The 16,443-nt window shown below is 43.9% G+C and overlaps 1 protein-coding gene across 3 annotated transcripts; it reads left to right on the forward strand.

Annotated features, from left to right (window-relative positions):
* Positions 1-1,631: 1,631 nt before the first annotated feature.
* Positions 1,632-16,013, forward strand: SHMT1 (serine hydroxymethyltransferase 1). 3 transcript variants are annotated; one of them, XM_078605125.1, is made up of 13 exons: positions 1,632-1,789; positions 3,535-3,649; positions 6,021-6,186; positions 7,779-7,924; positions 8,284-8,399; positions 8,831-8,991; positions 9,803-9,884; positions 10,808-11,020; positions 12,112-12,228; positions 13,062-13,184; positions 13,328-13,444; positions 14,166-14,276; positions 14,864-16,013. In XM_078605125.1, the coding sequence occupies exons 3-13, from the start codon at positions 6,064-6,066 to the stop codon at positions 15,034-15,036; spliced, it is 1,482 nt and encodes a 493-aa protein (XP_078461251.1). In that variant the 5' UTR covers positions 1,632-1,789; positions 3,535-3,649; positions 6,021-6,063; the 3' UTR covers positions 15,037-16,013. The 3 variants fall into 3 exon arrangements, with proteins under 3 accessions (XP_078461251.1, XP_078461253.1, XP_078461254.1); XM_078605127.1 differs by having other exon boundaries at positions 1,648-1,789; positions 3,535-3,570; XM_078605128.1 differs by having other exon boundaries at positions 1,657-1,789; positions 3,535-3,632.
* The last annotated feature ends 430 nt before the right edge of the window (positions 16,014-16,443 follow it).

A 16,443-nucleotide genomic window follows, 5' to 3' on the forward strand; every position in this document is an offset into this window, starting at 1 on the left:
TTTAGACGACAAGGTGGTGATGATGATGATGACGATGGTGGTGGTGTGCAGGCAGCGATGATAAGGAGACTGGCACTATTTGGACACGTGTTTAGGGATGGACAACAACATCAGGAGAATTAAAAATTGTTGTTGTTGTTGGGAAAAATGGAAGTAACGAGAGAACGGCTTCACCACGACTTCATTAAGAGATTGGTGTCAAACAAAAATGCACGGCTGTCAACCCATACGGTTTACCCCGTATTCTTGTACAGCGAAATTGAGTTTTCAGGTCCATACGGCGTACAGCCGTTTCAAGTTCAAGTTCATGTATTAGGTATAGCCCTGTGAGCCATTCGGCTCTCGAATCGGGTGCAACCGCAACAAACAAAAACATGAACAAAAAAACATCTTAAAGTGACTATGTGACTGAGTGCAAACAGAAAATCCAATTAAAGACAGCAAAATATTGCAGAAAAAACACCGTACAGCAACACTGTGTGCAAAAATCCCAGTGGGATGCAAGTCAAACAACCAACAACAACCACAAGACAACTTAGATTAAGGCCATCAGTCTAACTCTGTACTACAACAAACAAACATGGCTAAACCAATACACTTTTCGAAATCACCAAAATAAAGCCATGAAAGCAATGAAACAGTGATCATAGGAACTGTCACGGACACAAAAAAATGTGTCTATTTGTGTTTCTACCTTGTGACGGGACTTTGTAGGATAAACGTTGAGATTTATAAGGTGCACGGGGTGACCAATAAGGTCTGAATTGGTCTGTAATAAGGTAGGGCACTGATAAGGGGTTGACAGGTATGAAGATTATAATTGTTTTTTTACCCTTCTATCTGGCAATAAAACTGACACCTTTTTTTTACAAGGAGTCATGTTTGCATACACCACAATACCTGCAGTCATAATGCAAACAAAAAACAACGCTGATAATGTATGTGCACTGTCCTTGAAGTTGATTGGTCCACACCCGAGACAGATTTCCTTAGAGCCTAGTCTCACATGGGTTAGACCAGATGACACCAAAAGGCGCACAACTCAAATATAATAATTGTTTTTTACCCTTCTATCTGGCAACAAAACTGACACCTCTTTGAGTTGTGTGCCTTTTGGCGTCATCTGGTCGAAGTGCACTTAGCTTGGCACGAGAGGCCACTGAGCGGATTGCGATATTTTTTTAACACCCTGGGGCACACCAAGTTCCGGGGGTCCGTCTACCTCTCCGGACAAAGAGAGCCGAGCCCCCCCTCCCTGCCTCTCCCCCCTCACTGCCTGCGCCCCCCCAACCTGTCCCCACTGCCTCCCCCCACTCTCCCTGCTTCTCCCCTCTCCTTCCCTGCCCTCTCTGCCCCTACCTCTCTCTGATTGGCTGAGAGCCGTGGCTGCTGCTGCGGCGGCGCGCGCCGATTGGCTTAGCGCGCGCCGATTGGCTTAGCGCGCGCCGATTGGCTTAGCGCGCGCCGATTGGCTTAGCGCGCGCCGATTGGCTTAGCGCGCGCCGATTGGCTTAGCGCGCGCCGATTGGCTTAGCGCGCGCCGATTGGCTTAGCGCGCGCCGATTGGCTTAGCGCGCGCCGATTGGTTGAGCGCGCGCCGATTGGCTGAGCACGCTCTTAAAAGGCGGCGCGCGTTCACTTCCCGGCGTCTCACCGCTCGCTGGCATCGCTGTGTTAAGTTCCTCGGTTTCCCGCGCTTTTATCTCGGGGTGCCCCCCCCCCGCCACATGTCCCTAGTGCTCTGAGCCGTAGCTGCCGCCGCCGCCGCCGCCGCCGCGAGAACCCTGAGGTAAAAACACAAATATTGGCGCTTTTGTTTTAAAAGAAAAAGTAAAATACGTGAACAGTTTAAGAATGTGATTACTACGAACACAACGGCCAAATGTATAACTTGTATTCGGTGTAAAGTTAAAAGACTTTTAGTGTCGGTTCAAAAATGCCTGGCGGTCAAACGTGGTCGTGCGTACGAGTCGTAGTTTGTGTATTGGGCGCCGATTTTATCTTTGTAACAGTCGCTACACTAAGCGCTTTAATACTAACAGTGTAAGTGTCACTTAACAAATCTGCATTAACAACATTGGACGCTCGCAACCCCGAAGAGCTGTCCGCGGTTCTTGGGTTTCGATGCCCGCTCTGAGCAATAGCGAGACCCCAAAGCGCCGAGCGGACGGCAACAAACAGCACTTTTAAAAGTCTCGTGTGTGGATCAATCAATTTCAAGGACAGTGCATACATTATCAGAGTTTCGATTTAAAGCTTTCGTGACTGCAGGGATTCATCTTCTCTGATAATCTTCTTGGTTGTTTCGGTAAAGTCACGTAGAAGGGAAGTAATAAAATAATAAAAATAAAACATAATAAAATAATTATTATGTTTTATTTAAATAATTATTATGTTTTCTTTTTTATTACTTCCCTTCCACGTCACTTTACCGAAACAACCAAGAAGATTATCAGAGTTATGTTTTTTGTTTGCATTCCGACCGCAGGTATTGTGGTCAATGCAAACATGACTCCTTGTAAAAAAAAGTGTCAGTTTTGTTGCCAGATAAAAGTGTAAAAAAACTATTATCATATTTTGCTACTGGCAAAGGAGGTTCCAATGGTGTAAATTCTTTCCCCGAGCTCTCATACTCTGATGGTGCATTGTCTTTGAGTTGTGTACCTTTTGGTGTCATCTGGTCCAACACCATGTGAGACTAGGCTCTAAGAAAAGCTGTTTCGGGTGTGGACCAATCAACTTCAAGGACAGTGCAAACATCATCAGAGTTTAGTTTTTTTGCATTCCGACCGCAGGTATTGTGGTCTATGCAAACATGACTCCTTGTAAAAAAAAGGTGTCAGTTTTGTTGCCAGATAAAAGGGTAAAAAAACAATTATCATATTTTGCTACTGGCAAAGGAGGTTCCAATGGTGTAAATGCTTTTTAAAGTTGTTACTTGTTTTGGTGTTGTTTAAATGAGCGTAAATTCAGAATTGTAATATTGATGTAAACTTGAGAAATCCGATTGAGCTATGAAGCTGCTTTGTGCTCATGTGTCCGGTAGGGGCGGGTAAGAAAGTTACTACAATAACAACAAACTACAAAAAAAACCCCGATAGGAGTGCAAAAGGATAGGAAAGGTAATCAAATCACTAAAAATACATAAAATAAAGTACATCAGTTCAAATTGCGTTAATGCACCAATTTCCCAAGCTTGTGCCAGGCAGCAAAACAACAGCGAATTCCTTTCATGAATTGAGCAAAGAGTTATTATAATTATATTAACTTCGGTAGCGAGACGTTTGCTAGGGAATTAATAAAGTGGAGCATTCGGCGAATGAATAGAAAGAGAAGCTAGGATCGATACCGTCCCTTAGAGAGGTTTGCCCCTCGCTTTATGCGGTTGTTGCGTTCCAACTACGCACACGCACCGAATGGGCATAAAACGAAGTGAATCCTTTAATGTGCCCGGGAATAAATATTTGTTTTAAGACGCTTTGACATGAATTGGTCTTAAATTCTGGTACCATACCGTGTGATGTGTATCCACAGAACTTTGGAAGCCAACCCGTCGACCACAATCGCCAGGTGTCGGTCACATTATGCTGACGATGTTGTGACTGTGAAGAAAATACACTGACCCCCAGGAGGTTCATAATAGGCCGATGTACGTGTTGGTATATGTTATTATACTCTGGTTCTTTCGGTAAAGTCTATCTACGTGGCTTTACCGAAAGAACCAGAGCGTATGAATTCCTGCAGTCACGAAAGCTTCAAATCAAGATATTAGTATTTTTTTGTCATTGTTATTACTTGGTTCATGACTGCATGATAATATGAATCTTAAAATTTAGATTTAAAGCTTTCGTGACTGCCGGGATTCATATTCTTGGTTCTTTCGGTAAAGTCACGTAGAAGAGAAGGGAAATAATAAAAAAATAAAAATATAAAACAATAACATTCTCGCGACGTTTCTACTGCAACACAAGCAATCATCATCAGGTGTGAAATCCCTTCTACGTGACTTTACCGAAAGAACCAAGAATATAATATGAATCTTGTTAATCTGCAACAGAGACCACGCGGTTTCTTACTCTGCGTCTGCAGGGACAGGAGTAGCCAAAGCACCCTCTTATTTATAGAACTGTTACACTTCTCTTAAAAACCCATATGCCTTGCTATTGGCAATCTTGGTCACGGGGTCTTTCACGTGAACTCCGCAGCAGAGACAGCATGCCCTCTGGTCCAGAAATAACGTTGGAGCTTTGATGGAAAGCGAATCGCTAACCCAGTACACCACTAACCCCAAATGAATAAACAGCACTTGGTTTCGTGATCACCATCGCCGAGGCCAATCCACTTCAGAATGACGGCTACTCTGCACGATCCATCTCATTTCTACACACGAGCTGATCTCGTCGCTGATGTCTCCTCTGGGGTGTATTTTCTCCTTTGGTTGCCAATGTTATCCGTTTGGCAACAGTACGGTGATTTTTATATAGACACATTCGAGTCGTAATAATCACTGCTGTTGTCTGATATAAAAAAAAAAGCTTTAGTAGCCCCAGGCTGAAGTGTAAATGGGTCTCTAGGCATGGCATAGCCATTTCTTGAATTGTAGTCACATGAGCTTGCATGCCCATACAGAAGATTTTAACCGTGCAGCCTCAGCTACCCCGATTATTAGTTTCTTTTTTTCAGCCTTATGTGTTTTAATTCAGTTAGGCCAGGGGTCGGCAACCAAAATAACAAGAAGAGCCATTTCTTTCCAATTCGGTACAAAATTCAGTATTTCAAGAGCCGCAATGCATCTATGTACATACTGTACATACGTATATATCGTCAAGAAGCAGCCCGTAAAGAGCCGCATGCGGCTCCGGAGCCGTAGGTTGCCGACCCCTGAGTTAGGCGGTCTGTCAGTGTATTCTTAGACTGTCAAAAGATTTAACAAAATAATTATGCACGAACACGTATAATGGGTTGTTAATGGTTAACTAAATAACTTCATCGGTCTGTCATGTTGACAATCAGAACTAATACAGATTCGCTCAAAATCAATTTGAAATTGTACACATTGCATATGGTGTTTCATTCTGCTTTCTTAACATTTTAGCGTTAGATTTTAGTTTTTCTTGCACAAGTGGAAAGTTCATAATAAAATACATTTCTCCTAATATATATATTTTTTACACATTTGTCAATAACACTGGCCTTAAAATAAAATATATGGCCCTTATTAGCATGTTCATGGAAGAAGGGTCATTGACCAAATGTCACCTAATATATATAATGTACTGTATATGTTTTCCCTGTAAGGCAGTGTTACTGATGAATGTATTTAAAAGTTTTTTTTTTGTTAATTGTGCTTGTGCACCATTGCCAAAGCAGCATCGCCAAATCATCTGATACGATCTAGACTTTATATTCCCTATGCTGCTCATAAAACATTTAAACAGCAAGCTTATGGGTTCACAGGGCCAAAGTTGGCGTATAGTGTCCATGCTGCCAATAATTTGCTAAACAGCTTTAAAATAAAATATATGGCCCTTATTAGCATGTTCATGGAAGAAGGGTCATTGACCAAATGTCACCTAATATATATAATGTACTGTATATGTTTTCCCTGTAAGGCAGTGTTACTGATGAATGCATTTAAAAGTTTTTTTTGTTAATTGTGCTTGTGCACCATTGCCAAAGCAGCATCGCCAAATCATCTGATACGATCTAGACTTTATATTCCCTATGCTGCTCATAAAACATTTAAACAGCAAGCTTATGGGTTCACAGGGCCAAAGTTGGCGTATAGTGTCCATGCTGCCAATAATTTGCTAAACAGCTTTCGCTCTGCACTGTTTCCTCTGTGTACTGGTTGCTTGCCGTGTATGTCTGCTGTCTTGTATATTGTGTATAGTTATGTTTCTGCTGTGTACTGTGCGTCTGCTGTGTGTGTTTGAGTGTATCCTGTATGTCTGATTCATGATTACTCTGTGATCTCTGCAATGTGTGTTCTGTGTGCCTGGGTCATTGTTTTTTAACAGAGACTGCCTTTAGTTCTTTTTGGTTGAGTCACCCAAGTTATTCATGGAGTCACACTCTGTATCCGGGAATGGGGATGTGGCCAGTGGCGTGAAGAATGGCGATGCCGAGCTCTGGGCCTCTCATAACTCCATGATGCTGGAGCCCCTGAGCAGCAATGATACCGAGGCGGGTCACCCACATTTCACCACGCTTGCCCACAGTCAATCGTGCTCTCCCACAATCACACTTGCCCAGAGTTGATCAGTCACCCACAGTTGTACACTCTTGCCTACTGGCAACTACACTCACTGACTGTCAAACACACTAATTCACAGACAACCAAGTAGATTGCATATTTGCCCATACTGCCAAAGAATCCCCAGACGCTCGCACTCATCCACGGTCACCTACATTCACCCGTTCACTGATTGGATAACGATTTCATCATTACCACACTGAGCCAGCAAATCACATTCACCCAGTTATTCTGCCAAACACCTCTGCAGTTGCCCACGTTCTTCTGAAGTTGATCACATTCAATCACTTTGGACTACACCCAACTGTGCATTTAGTCACGCTCACACTGACCTATGCATTTGCTCACAGTTGCCCACTTTCACCCATACACTTGTCTCACTAACTTGTTTGCACTTTTGCTGTCTGGTACCCCAAGCCGTGCCACTTACTTAATCAGAGCATTTACTTTGCCTATCTGCATATGTTTTTAGTTTGCTGTTATATGTTGGCACCATTTACTTTAGGATAGTGGGAGGTGGGTATCTGACCTGATTAAAGTGACCAAAGTCTGCTGATCCACAGTGGAACAGACATAAACACGTGGTTGTATTTGTCTAGCTTACCTTGGGTGAGGAGGGGGGTTGCATGTGGAGAGGAGTTAAAGGTCGCAATGTGCTGAGGGTGGGGATCTGTGCCTGCACTGCCATTGGCTCTTGGCTCCAGTCATCCCATTTATCGGTCACTTTTGTCAGATACCCGCCAGTCAGGTCCACTGCTGTGAGGCATATTTGGTTTTGCACATTAATGTGCAAATATTATGTTCACAAAAACAAGATCAATGAGATTATGAACTGCTGCGTAAGTTGAAATTTCATCCCACCATCTTTACACTCTGTTATGAGAGGAGTTTGTGGCCACTTGTTGAATGGAAGCCCCTGGGTAAATGTATATGAATGGCAGTTGTGTCAAGTATAGTGGTAAAGATGTGTCTATGGTATATATGGTATGTTCAGATGTTTCTGTATATATTATTTGTGGGAAGTAGTAGCGTTGCGGTTAGCACAATCCGCTCTGTACCCAGTGTCCCAGGTTTGATACCCGGCCACACCTCAGTGGTGATGATCCAAACTTGTCCTGGGCTTCCGCTTGGTCGGCTCGGCCTTAAATGAGTACCTGTTGCGGTGTGTAAATATTAGCGGTGGAGAGACTAAGGCGGCCGAGCGTCGTGCAAACCACACCACTCCCTTGTGCGCCGTCCTAACCTTCATAGGTGAAAACTAACAGCAATTACCCCAACAGTCTTTACAGCTGTAGGGGGGGATCTTTGTGTGTGTGTGTGTGTATATAGTGTATTTAGCATATATGTATATGCATGTATATATATGTGGCAGTCGTGTCCATTAGTCCGTTGAATACCTGAAACACGTGCATTAGAATCACTGTGGAGTAGTTTCTGATGAAAGCAATAGTATAAATTCTATCTAGTATTATTATTATCTGACCATGTGTCCGCTGCTTCCCCTGGTCCTCGGGTTGTGCAGGTGTTTGACATCATCGTGCAGGAGAAGCGGCGCCAGCGGCGCGGCCTGGAGCTCATCGCCTCGGAGAACTTTGCGAGTTGCGCCGTACTGGAGGCGCTGGGTTCCTGCATGAACAACAAGTACTCGGAGGGCTACCCGGGCTTGAGGTGCGTGCACAGCTCTGTGTACACACACGAGCACTCTGTGTTTTTTATTTATAAAAAATTGTGATACTGTATTTGCAGGACAATTATCAAAAGCTCAACACATCCGTCAATATCACTGCCTTAATGGGAACCAAAAGAACATAACAGCCCACATTATAATGCGGTGAACTATGACCTGTGAAGGGAGGCCGTTGTTTGTTCACAACATGGGTTCTTAATTTGTAACGAGGAGATGGCACCCAACAAAGGTTTTTACACACAATTGTTCATGAGCCTAATTGCTGTACTGCTATCTCCTTACCACCCCGGTGTGTGGTAAATGATTGATACATTCTTTTTTTACTGTTTCTTGACCGCAGGTATTACGGCGGCAACGAATATGTGGACATGCTGGAGCGGCTGTGTCAGAAGCGAGCGCTGCAGCTGTATGGCCTCGACCCCCAGGCCTGGGGCATCAATGTGCAACCCTACTCAGGTGGGCACCGTCACTCTCGTACTCACCGCTCGAGCGCTATCGCTTGCAACGCCTCTCGAGCCCGCACAGCGCTCACGAGCACTTGACATTGACCTAATGGTTAAATAACTAGAATACAAATTTTATGTACACGAGAAAGGCCTCGCTGATGGTCCCTGAGCCCAGACAATTTCAGTCGTCAGTACGAGCTGAGGTGGCCTCACTATTTTTGTTACAATTGTCTTACTGTGGCCAATAAAGATGAGTTGTGTGATAATTATTTTAAATAAATTGTTTGGGAAATATTTACGTATTATTAGCCATATTGAAAAACTATTAGCCAGATATGGAAACGAGTATCATTTAATATCTGCTACCTCGAGTGGTACCGAATTCTGCTCTGACCCATGGACTGAGAAGCTGGGGACTGTGCTTGCGCCTTGTGGGCGCAGGCTCCCCAGCAAACTTCGCGGTGTACACGGCGCTCGTGGAGCCGCACGGCCGCATCATGGGGCTGGACCTGCCGGATGGTGGCCACCTCACGCACGGCTTCATGACTGACAAGAAGAAGATCTCGGCAACCTCCATCTTCTTTGAGTCCATGCCATACAAGGTGCTGACTAAATTTCGATTTAAAGCTTTCGTGACTGCAGGGATTCATCTTCTTGGTTCTTTCGGTAAAGTCACGTAGAATGGAAATAATAAAATAATAACAATAAAACATAATAAAATACAATTCTCACGACGTTTCGGCCACAATGCAAGCAGCCGTCCTCAGGTGAAGAAGAGGGCTGTCGGAAAGACAGCGTCTGAATGAACACCACCAAGCTTGGCAGCGTATATTTAAGCTGGGTTTTATTATTTCCCTTCTACGTGACTTTACCGAAAGAACCAAGAATATGAATCCCTGCAGTCACGAAAGCTTTAAATCGAGATTATCTTAGTCTGCTTGACAAAATAGCGTTGTGGATATAACAATACAAATTAAGTCTGTCTATAAAACACAGTATACATACGATAAGCTTTCTGCAAATGGTGTTTACGGGTAGCATTTGGCACCCTAGGTGGTTCCGACCAATCCTTTTGGCTCAAAGGCTGCCTTTAAGACAGACTATTTTTTGGCCCTTGCACTCACAGATGTGGATAATTCAGTTTGGAAAGTTTGGTACAAAGTAATCGCTGATAGTCCTTATTAACTCATTGCTAATGACCGTTTTCACGAGCGGCCATGATTGTGAAGATGATGATCGTGATGACAAAGATGATTATAAGACGGATTTGCGAATGATGAAGGTGGTTAACAGCGCCGTTGGTGGTGATGACGATGGATGATGATGATGAGGATTTGGCAAGTCATGACGATTGGATGATTATGGTTGGATGATGATGGTGATGGTGACAATGATGAACCGCGTGGGCGTTAGGTGGACCCGGTCACGGGGCTCATCAACTACGATCGCCTGCAGGAGAACGCCCGACTCTTCCACCCAAAACTCATCATAGCCGGTGAGCGTAATCCCTTCGGTTTCACGAACCGTTTGCCGTGAATGAGCGTTTGTTTAGTTTTGTTGTCCTTGTTTAACTGTAAAAATATGGTTAATCAGAGGGACCATTCCCCAAAACATGAGCTCATATTTTATTTTTACTTGTATAAGGCATTGTTAATAAGAAGGTGAACCGTTTTTATTTGTAATGTAACATCCTGCTGGATGGTGAAAAACTTGGTGTATTCAGCTCGCAATTGCAAGTGGATCAAATACCAGTCTAGGAGGTCACCTCAGTCATTCACCTGACCACAGTTGAACAAAGACTGGATTATACTCTTTGGGTTTTTCGGTAAAGCCATGTAGATAGAAAAAAAATAAAGACAATATCACGACGTTTCGATGGCAACACAAGCAATCGTCATCAGGTGAAAAACACAGCAGGAGAACTGCTGCAGTTCTGCTGTATTTTTTTGTTACGATCGAAACGTCGTGATATTTTTTATTATTTCTATCTACGTGGCTTTACCAAAAGACCCAAAGAGTATGAATTCCTGCAGTCACGAAAGCTTTAAGTCAAGAAAGACTAGATTGTAAATAAATAACTAGCATAGAATTGGTTATCTTGTGGATTCACTGGCCTTCTTCATTGGAGTGTGGAATTTGTACCCCCGGCTCAGGGTTGTAAACAGAAGATTTAATCCCTATGCCCTTGATTGGGAAACCATTTTAACCTTGACAATTGAAAGTCTTGTTCAAGGTAGGCCTGCGGTACAAATACAATGCAAAATACATGTTAAAAAGGGTAAAAATATTGAGAAAAACAAAGACTGGAATATATAAGAAACAAATAGTAACGGTTTACAACTTGCCAAAATATATTTCTAAAAACAACCTTTTAAATTTGAAGCCTGGTGCATTGTAAAACTGAACACGTGAATGCAGGCATCAGCTGCTACTCGCGCAACCTGGACTACTCGCGCATGCGCTCAATCGCGGATGAGAATGGCGCCATCCTCATGGCGGACATGGCGCACATCAGTGGGCTGGTGGCCGCCGGCGTGGTGCCCTCGCCTTTTCCGCACTGCCACGTCGTCACCACCACCACCCACAAGACGCTGCGCGGGTGCCGCGCCGGCCTCATCTTCTACCGCAAGGGTGGGTGTCCGTGCGTTCGTTCGTGCGTCTGTGTGTAAGAAGCGCGTCGTGTGGTGGTGTTTTGTTTCTGGTGATTTTGTTATCGTCTTCGTATCCATAGTAAAATTTTGATACTGCTTCTTATCGGTATGCAACGATTCGCTCCCCTTCTCACTCCCTGCCGCGTGATAATATTAATTGTTACAAATAAAGGTTAGGATTAGAGTAAAAAATATATTAAATTTTTACATTTGTGCTGGATGGAGTCTAGTGGTTGTTGGGATCACATAAACCAATTGCATGCAACATACAAATTAAAAATGAATTGCATGCACAATTTATTTTTGTGAGCACAAGCATTTTCATCAATGCACTGTTAAATGCTGAGTACCTTTCCCATTATTATCGCCACTAATCCCCTGGTAATTTACAATCTCACAGGAAGGCACAACCCTAAGAGACAGGGAGTTCGTGTGTTTTTAGATTAGTGCATAGGCTGTATATCCAGAGCTGTCCAACACGAGTTGGTGGCTTTCTTAACAAGTTAAAAGTCTTTAAAAACCCCCCTGTCAAGTGCTTGGACATACAGAAGTGTTCTGGTGACCAGACGTCTTGGGAAAAAGTGGGAGTTTCCCACACTTTATTTTAACACACAACACTTGCCCATGAACCAACAACTGTAATTACCCATTTATATTGCTGTGTGGACAGAGGGTGTGAGGCGTTAGGTTTTTATAAACTTGGGCATTTACTTGGTTCTTTCGGTAAAGTCACGTAGAATGAAAATAATAAAATAATAAAAATATTACATAATAAAATAATTCTCACGACGTTTCGGCCACAACGCAAGCAGCTTGCGTTGTGGCAAAACAGCTTGCGTTGTGGCCGAAAGAGAATTATTTTATTACGTTTTATTTTAATTATTTTATTATTTCCATTCTACGTGACTTTACCAAAAGAACCAAGAAGATGAATCCCTGCAGTCACGAAAGCTTTAAATCGAAATTTAACTTGGGCATTGTTTCAACTGCTGCGTGTAAGGGCGATCAAACCGGTGACACTCTAGTTTGTAAAGTCTAATATTTATGCCGTTTTTCTTTTTTCCTGTGCAGGTGTGCGCAGTGTGGATGCCAAGACCGGCAAGGAAACCATGTACAACCTGGAGAGCCTCATCAACCAGGCGGTGTTCCCCGGACTACAGGGCGGCCCCCACAATCACGCCATCGCCGGTCAGTACCCTGCCAGTGGCCTCCGTCTCGGAGATGTAAATTGTCAAGTAGTCTGGAAATCTTGTGGTGCCGTTAGAAGCTATAATGGTGTGACTCTTGTAGAATTTCCAGTAGTGTTGGTTCGTGCAGTATTGGCGGTGGAATTACTCTATAAACGGTGTAATGTGAATCCAGTAGAGTGAGTGAATCAATATCATCTGCAGTGGTAGTAATCTATACCTCTGCCTATGACCAAATCACGAACACAAACCCAAAAACTAAGTTTTCCATAATACATCCCAGATTTCAGATGCTAATCAGGTGCATGGACCTGATTCGTATGTTGAGTAACCACCGGAGTTTTCTAGGTGATTTTAGACATGGGGGGGCTGTGTGGTGTGGCCCATGTATAAATGGAGTTTCTTGAAGTACTCCGATTTTTTCCCACGTGCCAAATGCTCTTTAATAATATCGGCCAAATATCCTATTGCAAAACCTTCCATGAGAAGCAAGCATTGTCATTCATTGAAACTTAACTTGGTAAATAATTGGCATAATATATACAATGGTGAAAATGTACAGAATTTATATTTGTATCGAAAAAAAAGTTTACACTTGTGTAAAAAAAAAAGTGACGTTTGTCTGCTCACATATGCTTTTTGTTGAATCGGAAATAATCATACACATGATGTAATGCACATCACAAGTGTACAATTGCTTTTAACTGGTGAATTGTTACATCTCAACCACAGAGCATTGTCACCTGTGTGCCAATTGACATTGAGAAATGTCACAAGGTGTGTGTGTATCAAGCTGTGCAACGCGTTTCCTTTTCCCGACCTCTCTGACCTCAGGTGTAGCCGTTGCGCTGAAGCAAGCCATGACGCCGGAGTTCAAAATGTACCAGCAGCAGGTGGTCAAGAACTGCCAGTCGTTGGCAGCTCGCCTCGGCCACCACGGCTACAATATCGTCACGGGTGAGCGCCTGCACCTTGGCTGTCCCTTCTCCCCTTCCCCTCCATTACCGTCGCTGTCGTGCGTGCTGTTGCTGGGGCGGAGAGCCCCCTCTCCCGTTCGTTGTTGACCGTTTGCCGCCGTGAATGGGTGCTGTTGCAACCAGGCGGCTCTGACAACCACCTGCTCCTGGTGGACCTGCGCACAGTGGACACCGATGGTTCGCGTGCCGAGAAGGTCCTGGAGGTGGTATCGATTGCCTGCAACAAGAACACCTGCCCCGGTGAGAGCCCCCCCTCCCCTCTGCCGTGGCGGCCCGTAGAGTTTTTTTTCCCTTCATATATTCTGATTTGAGGGGACTTGGCCAACACCCTTGAGTCGAAAATGAAGGCGAATGAATGAGATGCACAAGACTCATTGTCCACCCTCATTACGTGCATTTTTGAGATTGCACAAAACTTTGCATGTGCTGTAATGGTGGATTGTGGGTAATACATTTTAAAAAGGAAGCTTGTAAACCCATTTCCATCACCCTTATGGGACTTATGGATCATTGGTTTCGAGCAGCATTTGTTCAGGCAGGAAAATCCTGAACCAGTTTCAACTTTGAGAGTTTGAGCAGCCTAATGAGGTGATTCTTTAACGATTCGCATTCGGCATGGCCGATAGCTGATGCAAATTTCACCTTTTAACGGTGTACTGCACTCATAAACGTCTCAAAGATAGTTTTTATTCATTTTTAACCAATGGTTAACCGGTTGAGACAGCTCCAACACATTCAAAATGGACCCCAAGTGTGAATAAAAAGGCCGACTGAATTGATTTCAGAAGTGGTATTGTAGTGTCATCTTTCGGGACACTTCTGACACTGATGTTGCACTGTTTGCTGGAACAGTTTTGAATTCAAATGTTTTTATCAAACGACATGACAGTAATATACATTTATATAAAAACGACTTCATATTAAATGACACATTTTCTGATGGCTGCGTTTGCATTGCCAGGCGATAAGAGTGCACTGCGTCCGAGTGGTCTGCGCTTGGGCTCACCGGCGCTCACATCGCGGGGACTCATGGAGCAGGACTTTAAAGTCATTGCTGACTTCATTCACCGAGGTACGGTTCAATAAATATTCACAGGCTTGATTTGAAGCTTTCGTGACTGCAGGAATCCATACTCTGTGGTTCTTTCGGTAAAGTCACGTAGATATAAATAAATAATAAAAGAAACACGACGTTTCGGTCGCAACACACGCGTCCGTCATCAGGTGAGAAAATTATCTGTTGTGGCTTTATAGAGGCAGGGGAAGGGGGGGGGAGGAGGTTTGTCGAGTCGTGGCTGCAGGAGTTGCACTCCTTATATTTTCTATCCACGTGACTTTACCGAAAGAACCAGAGTATTCATAGGCTTTCGTACATCAATGATCACAATCACAGTTGTCACTTTTCCAGCATCAATTCTTCGATATAGTTCACTTGTTCTTTACACCCTTGGAGTATAGAAACGAAAGGGTACTATTATCAGAATCTTTATTTATTCAGAAGGAATCCGATGAGCAATTAAGCTATTTTTGACGGATGTCATTTTTGGCTAGTCGGAACACCTCGCCCCAAACCTAACGCGAATCTACTGAATGCACACCGCCCTCACACTGGTGTTCTGACCCTGTGTACGTGTCTCCACCACGGACCCACCCCCGCAGGCATCCAGTTGACTCTGGAAGTGCAGGCAGCCGCAGGAGGCAAAGCGGCCACCATCAAGGAGTTCAAGGAGAAGTTGGCGGACACGGCCTTCGTCCCCAAGCTGACCGAGCTGCGTGACGCCGTCGAGGCGTTTGCCGAGAAGTTTCCGCTGCCCGGCATGCCTGTGCTGTGAGGCGAGCGCCGCCTTTGCCTCGCACACCTCCAACCCTTGACCCGGAGCTAACGCCACACCTACACTCAATCGCCTTTGCACGTGCTTCAGGGCCCGATGTGAGAAATTCGAATTAAATATTCTGCTATAGCGAGGGACACCTTTCTTGCACCAACAGCTTGCTTGAGTTGTAGCGATCAGGCTGGCTTAAAAAAAAAAAACTCAGGTTGGCCTTTTATCCAGTCTCCAGACTAAAAAAAAATATCTGGCTTGATTGGCCATGCGATAACCACTTATACAGGGGGACGGGTGTGTTCTGCACTGTTGCCCAGCATGGATTAGGGACCTTGGAAGTAGTCCTCTTCCACAGGTCATTCTCCAATATGGGGGGTGCTGTTAATGTAGCAGTCTTATAAAGCTCCGAATGGAAACTGTTTCTTTACATAAATAGCACAATTATGAGAAAAAAAGTACTCTGAAGCCAAGCTGGTACATGCACTGTAAAAATAATTAGGTATATAGGATTTGACACTGATACATGTTATTATTCTCGAATGATCCAAGCTATAGTCATTAACAGTCTACAACAGTGGTTCGTGCATGGTGTGCAATGTTGTACTGTAAAAATCTGGCATAACTTACCAGTCCCTGTGGATATGAACACCCAGCTGACTTCGTTGGCTCCCGCTAATCACTGTGACCCACCCCAGCCATGAAATATGGTGCCTTGGCACATGCCAACCAATTTGTTGGTAACGTTTAAGCCGATTTATAATATATTACCTTTTAAATGTACTTTTGCAATTGTAATGGTTATTCATCCACTTTATTTCAAGAATTTTAAGAGGCAATTAATCGTAAAATGGAAGCTTTGTCCAGTGTGGCAGCGAGCCCATGGTCAATGAGAATAACTTTTGCGGACCACTGAACCACCCATGTCTTGGGGACCTGAAAACTGACACGTGGCTTTGCCAAATAAACAAGTGCCTTACAACACAGCCCTTTTTAAAGAAATCATTTATTCCCCTTCCTGTTACCAATGTAGATGTTTAAAGGATTAAAATGACGGTTTGTGCATAAGAAATCTAGTTAATCTGACAGTTAATTTTATGTAGCGTTCATGAATATTGTATCTCACAATCAAGACAAGCTGTGAAAGGCTGCCCGGGTGGTGTGCTGTTGCCAACAATTGCTCTGCAGTTCTCTACATTAAAGTATCGGCCAATTTAGTGTTTGTACATGTGGGAAGAAAGGATCTATTGTAAAATACCTATGCATCAGTCTGCACTTTTCTGTACTGCATTCTGCTGGGAAGCCAGGGTATTGCACCTCCATGCCTATGGGAAGGGAGTCTTGCAACCTTTTTTCCTGTGCCATCCTCCTGGTGAGGGTGTGCTACTGGGGAGCGGTGAGTTTCCTGGGAAGGTG

Source organism: Lampetra planeri, chromosome 23 (genome assembly GCF_965212315.1).
Source record: "Lampetra planeri chromosome 23, kcLamPlan1.2.h2, whole genome shotgun sequence".
Lineage (NCBI taxonomy): Eukaryota > Metazoa > Chordata > Hyperoartia > Petromyzontiformes > Petromyzontidae > Lampetra > Lampetra planeri.

Excerpts from the sequence above, each read along its gene's own strand:
- SHMT1 (XM_078605125.1), top strand. The coding sequence starts at position 6,064 with ATGGAGTCACACTCTGTATCCGGGAATGGGGATGTGGCCAGTGGCGTG. Across the intron at positions 9,885-10,807 it reads CCCAAAACTCATCATAGCCG|GCATCAGCTGCTACTCGCGC; the intron begins GTGAGCGTAATC and ends ACGTGAATGCAG. Across the intron at positions 14,277-14,863 it reads TGCTGACTTCATTCACCGAG|GCATCCAGTTGACTCTGGAA; the intron begins GTACGGTTCAAT and ends CCACCCCCGCAG.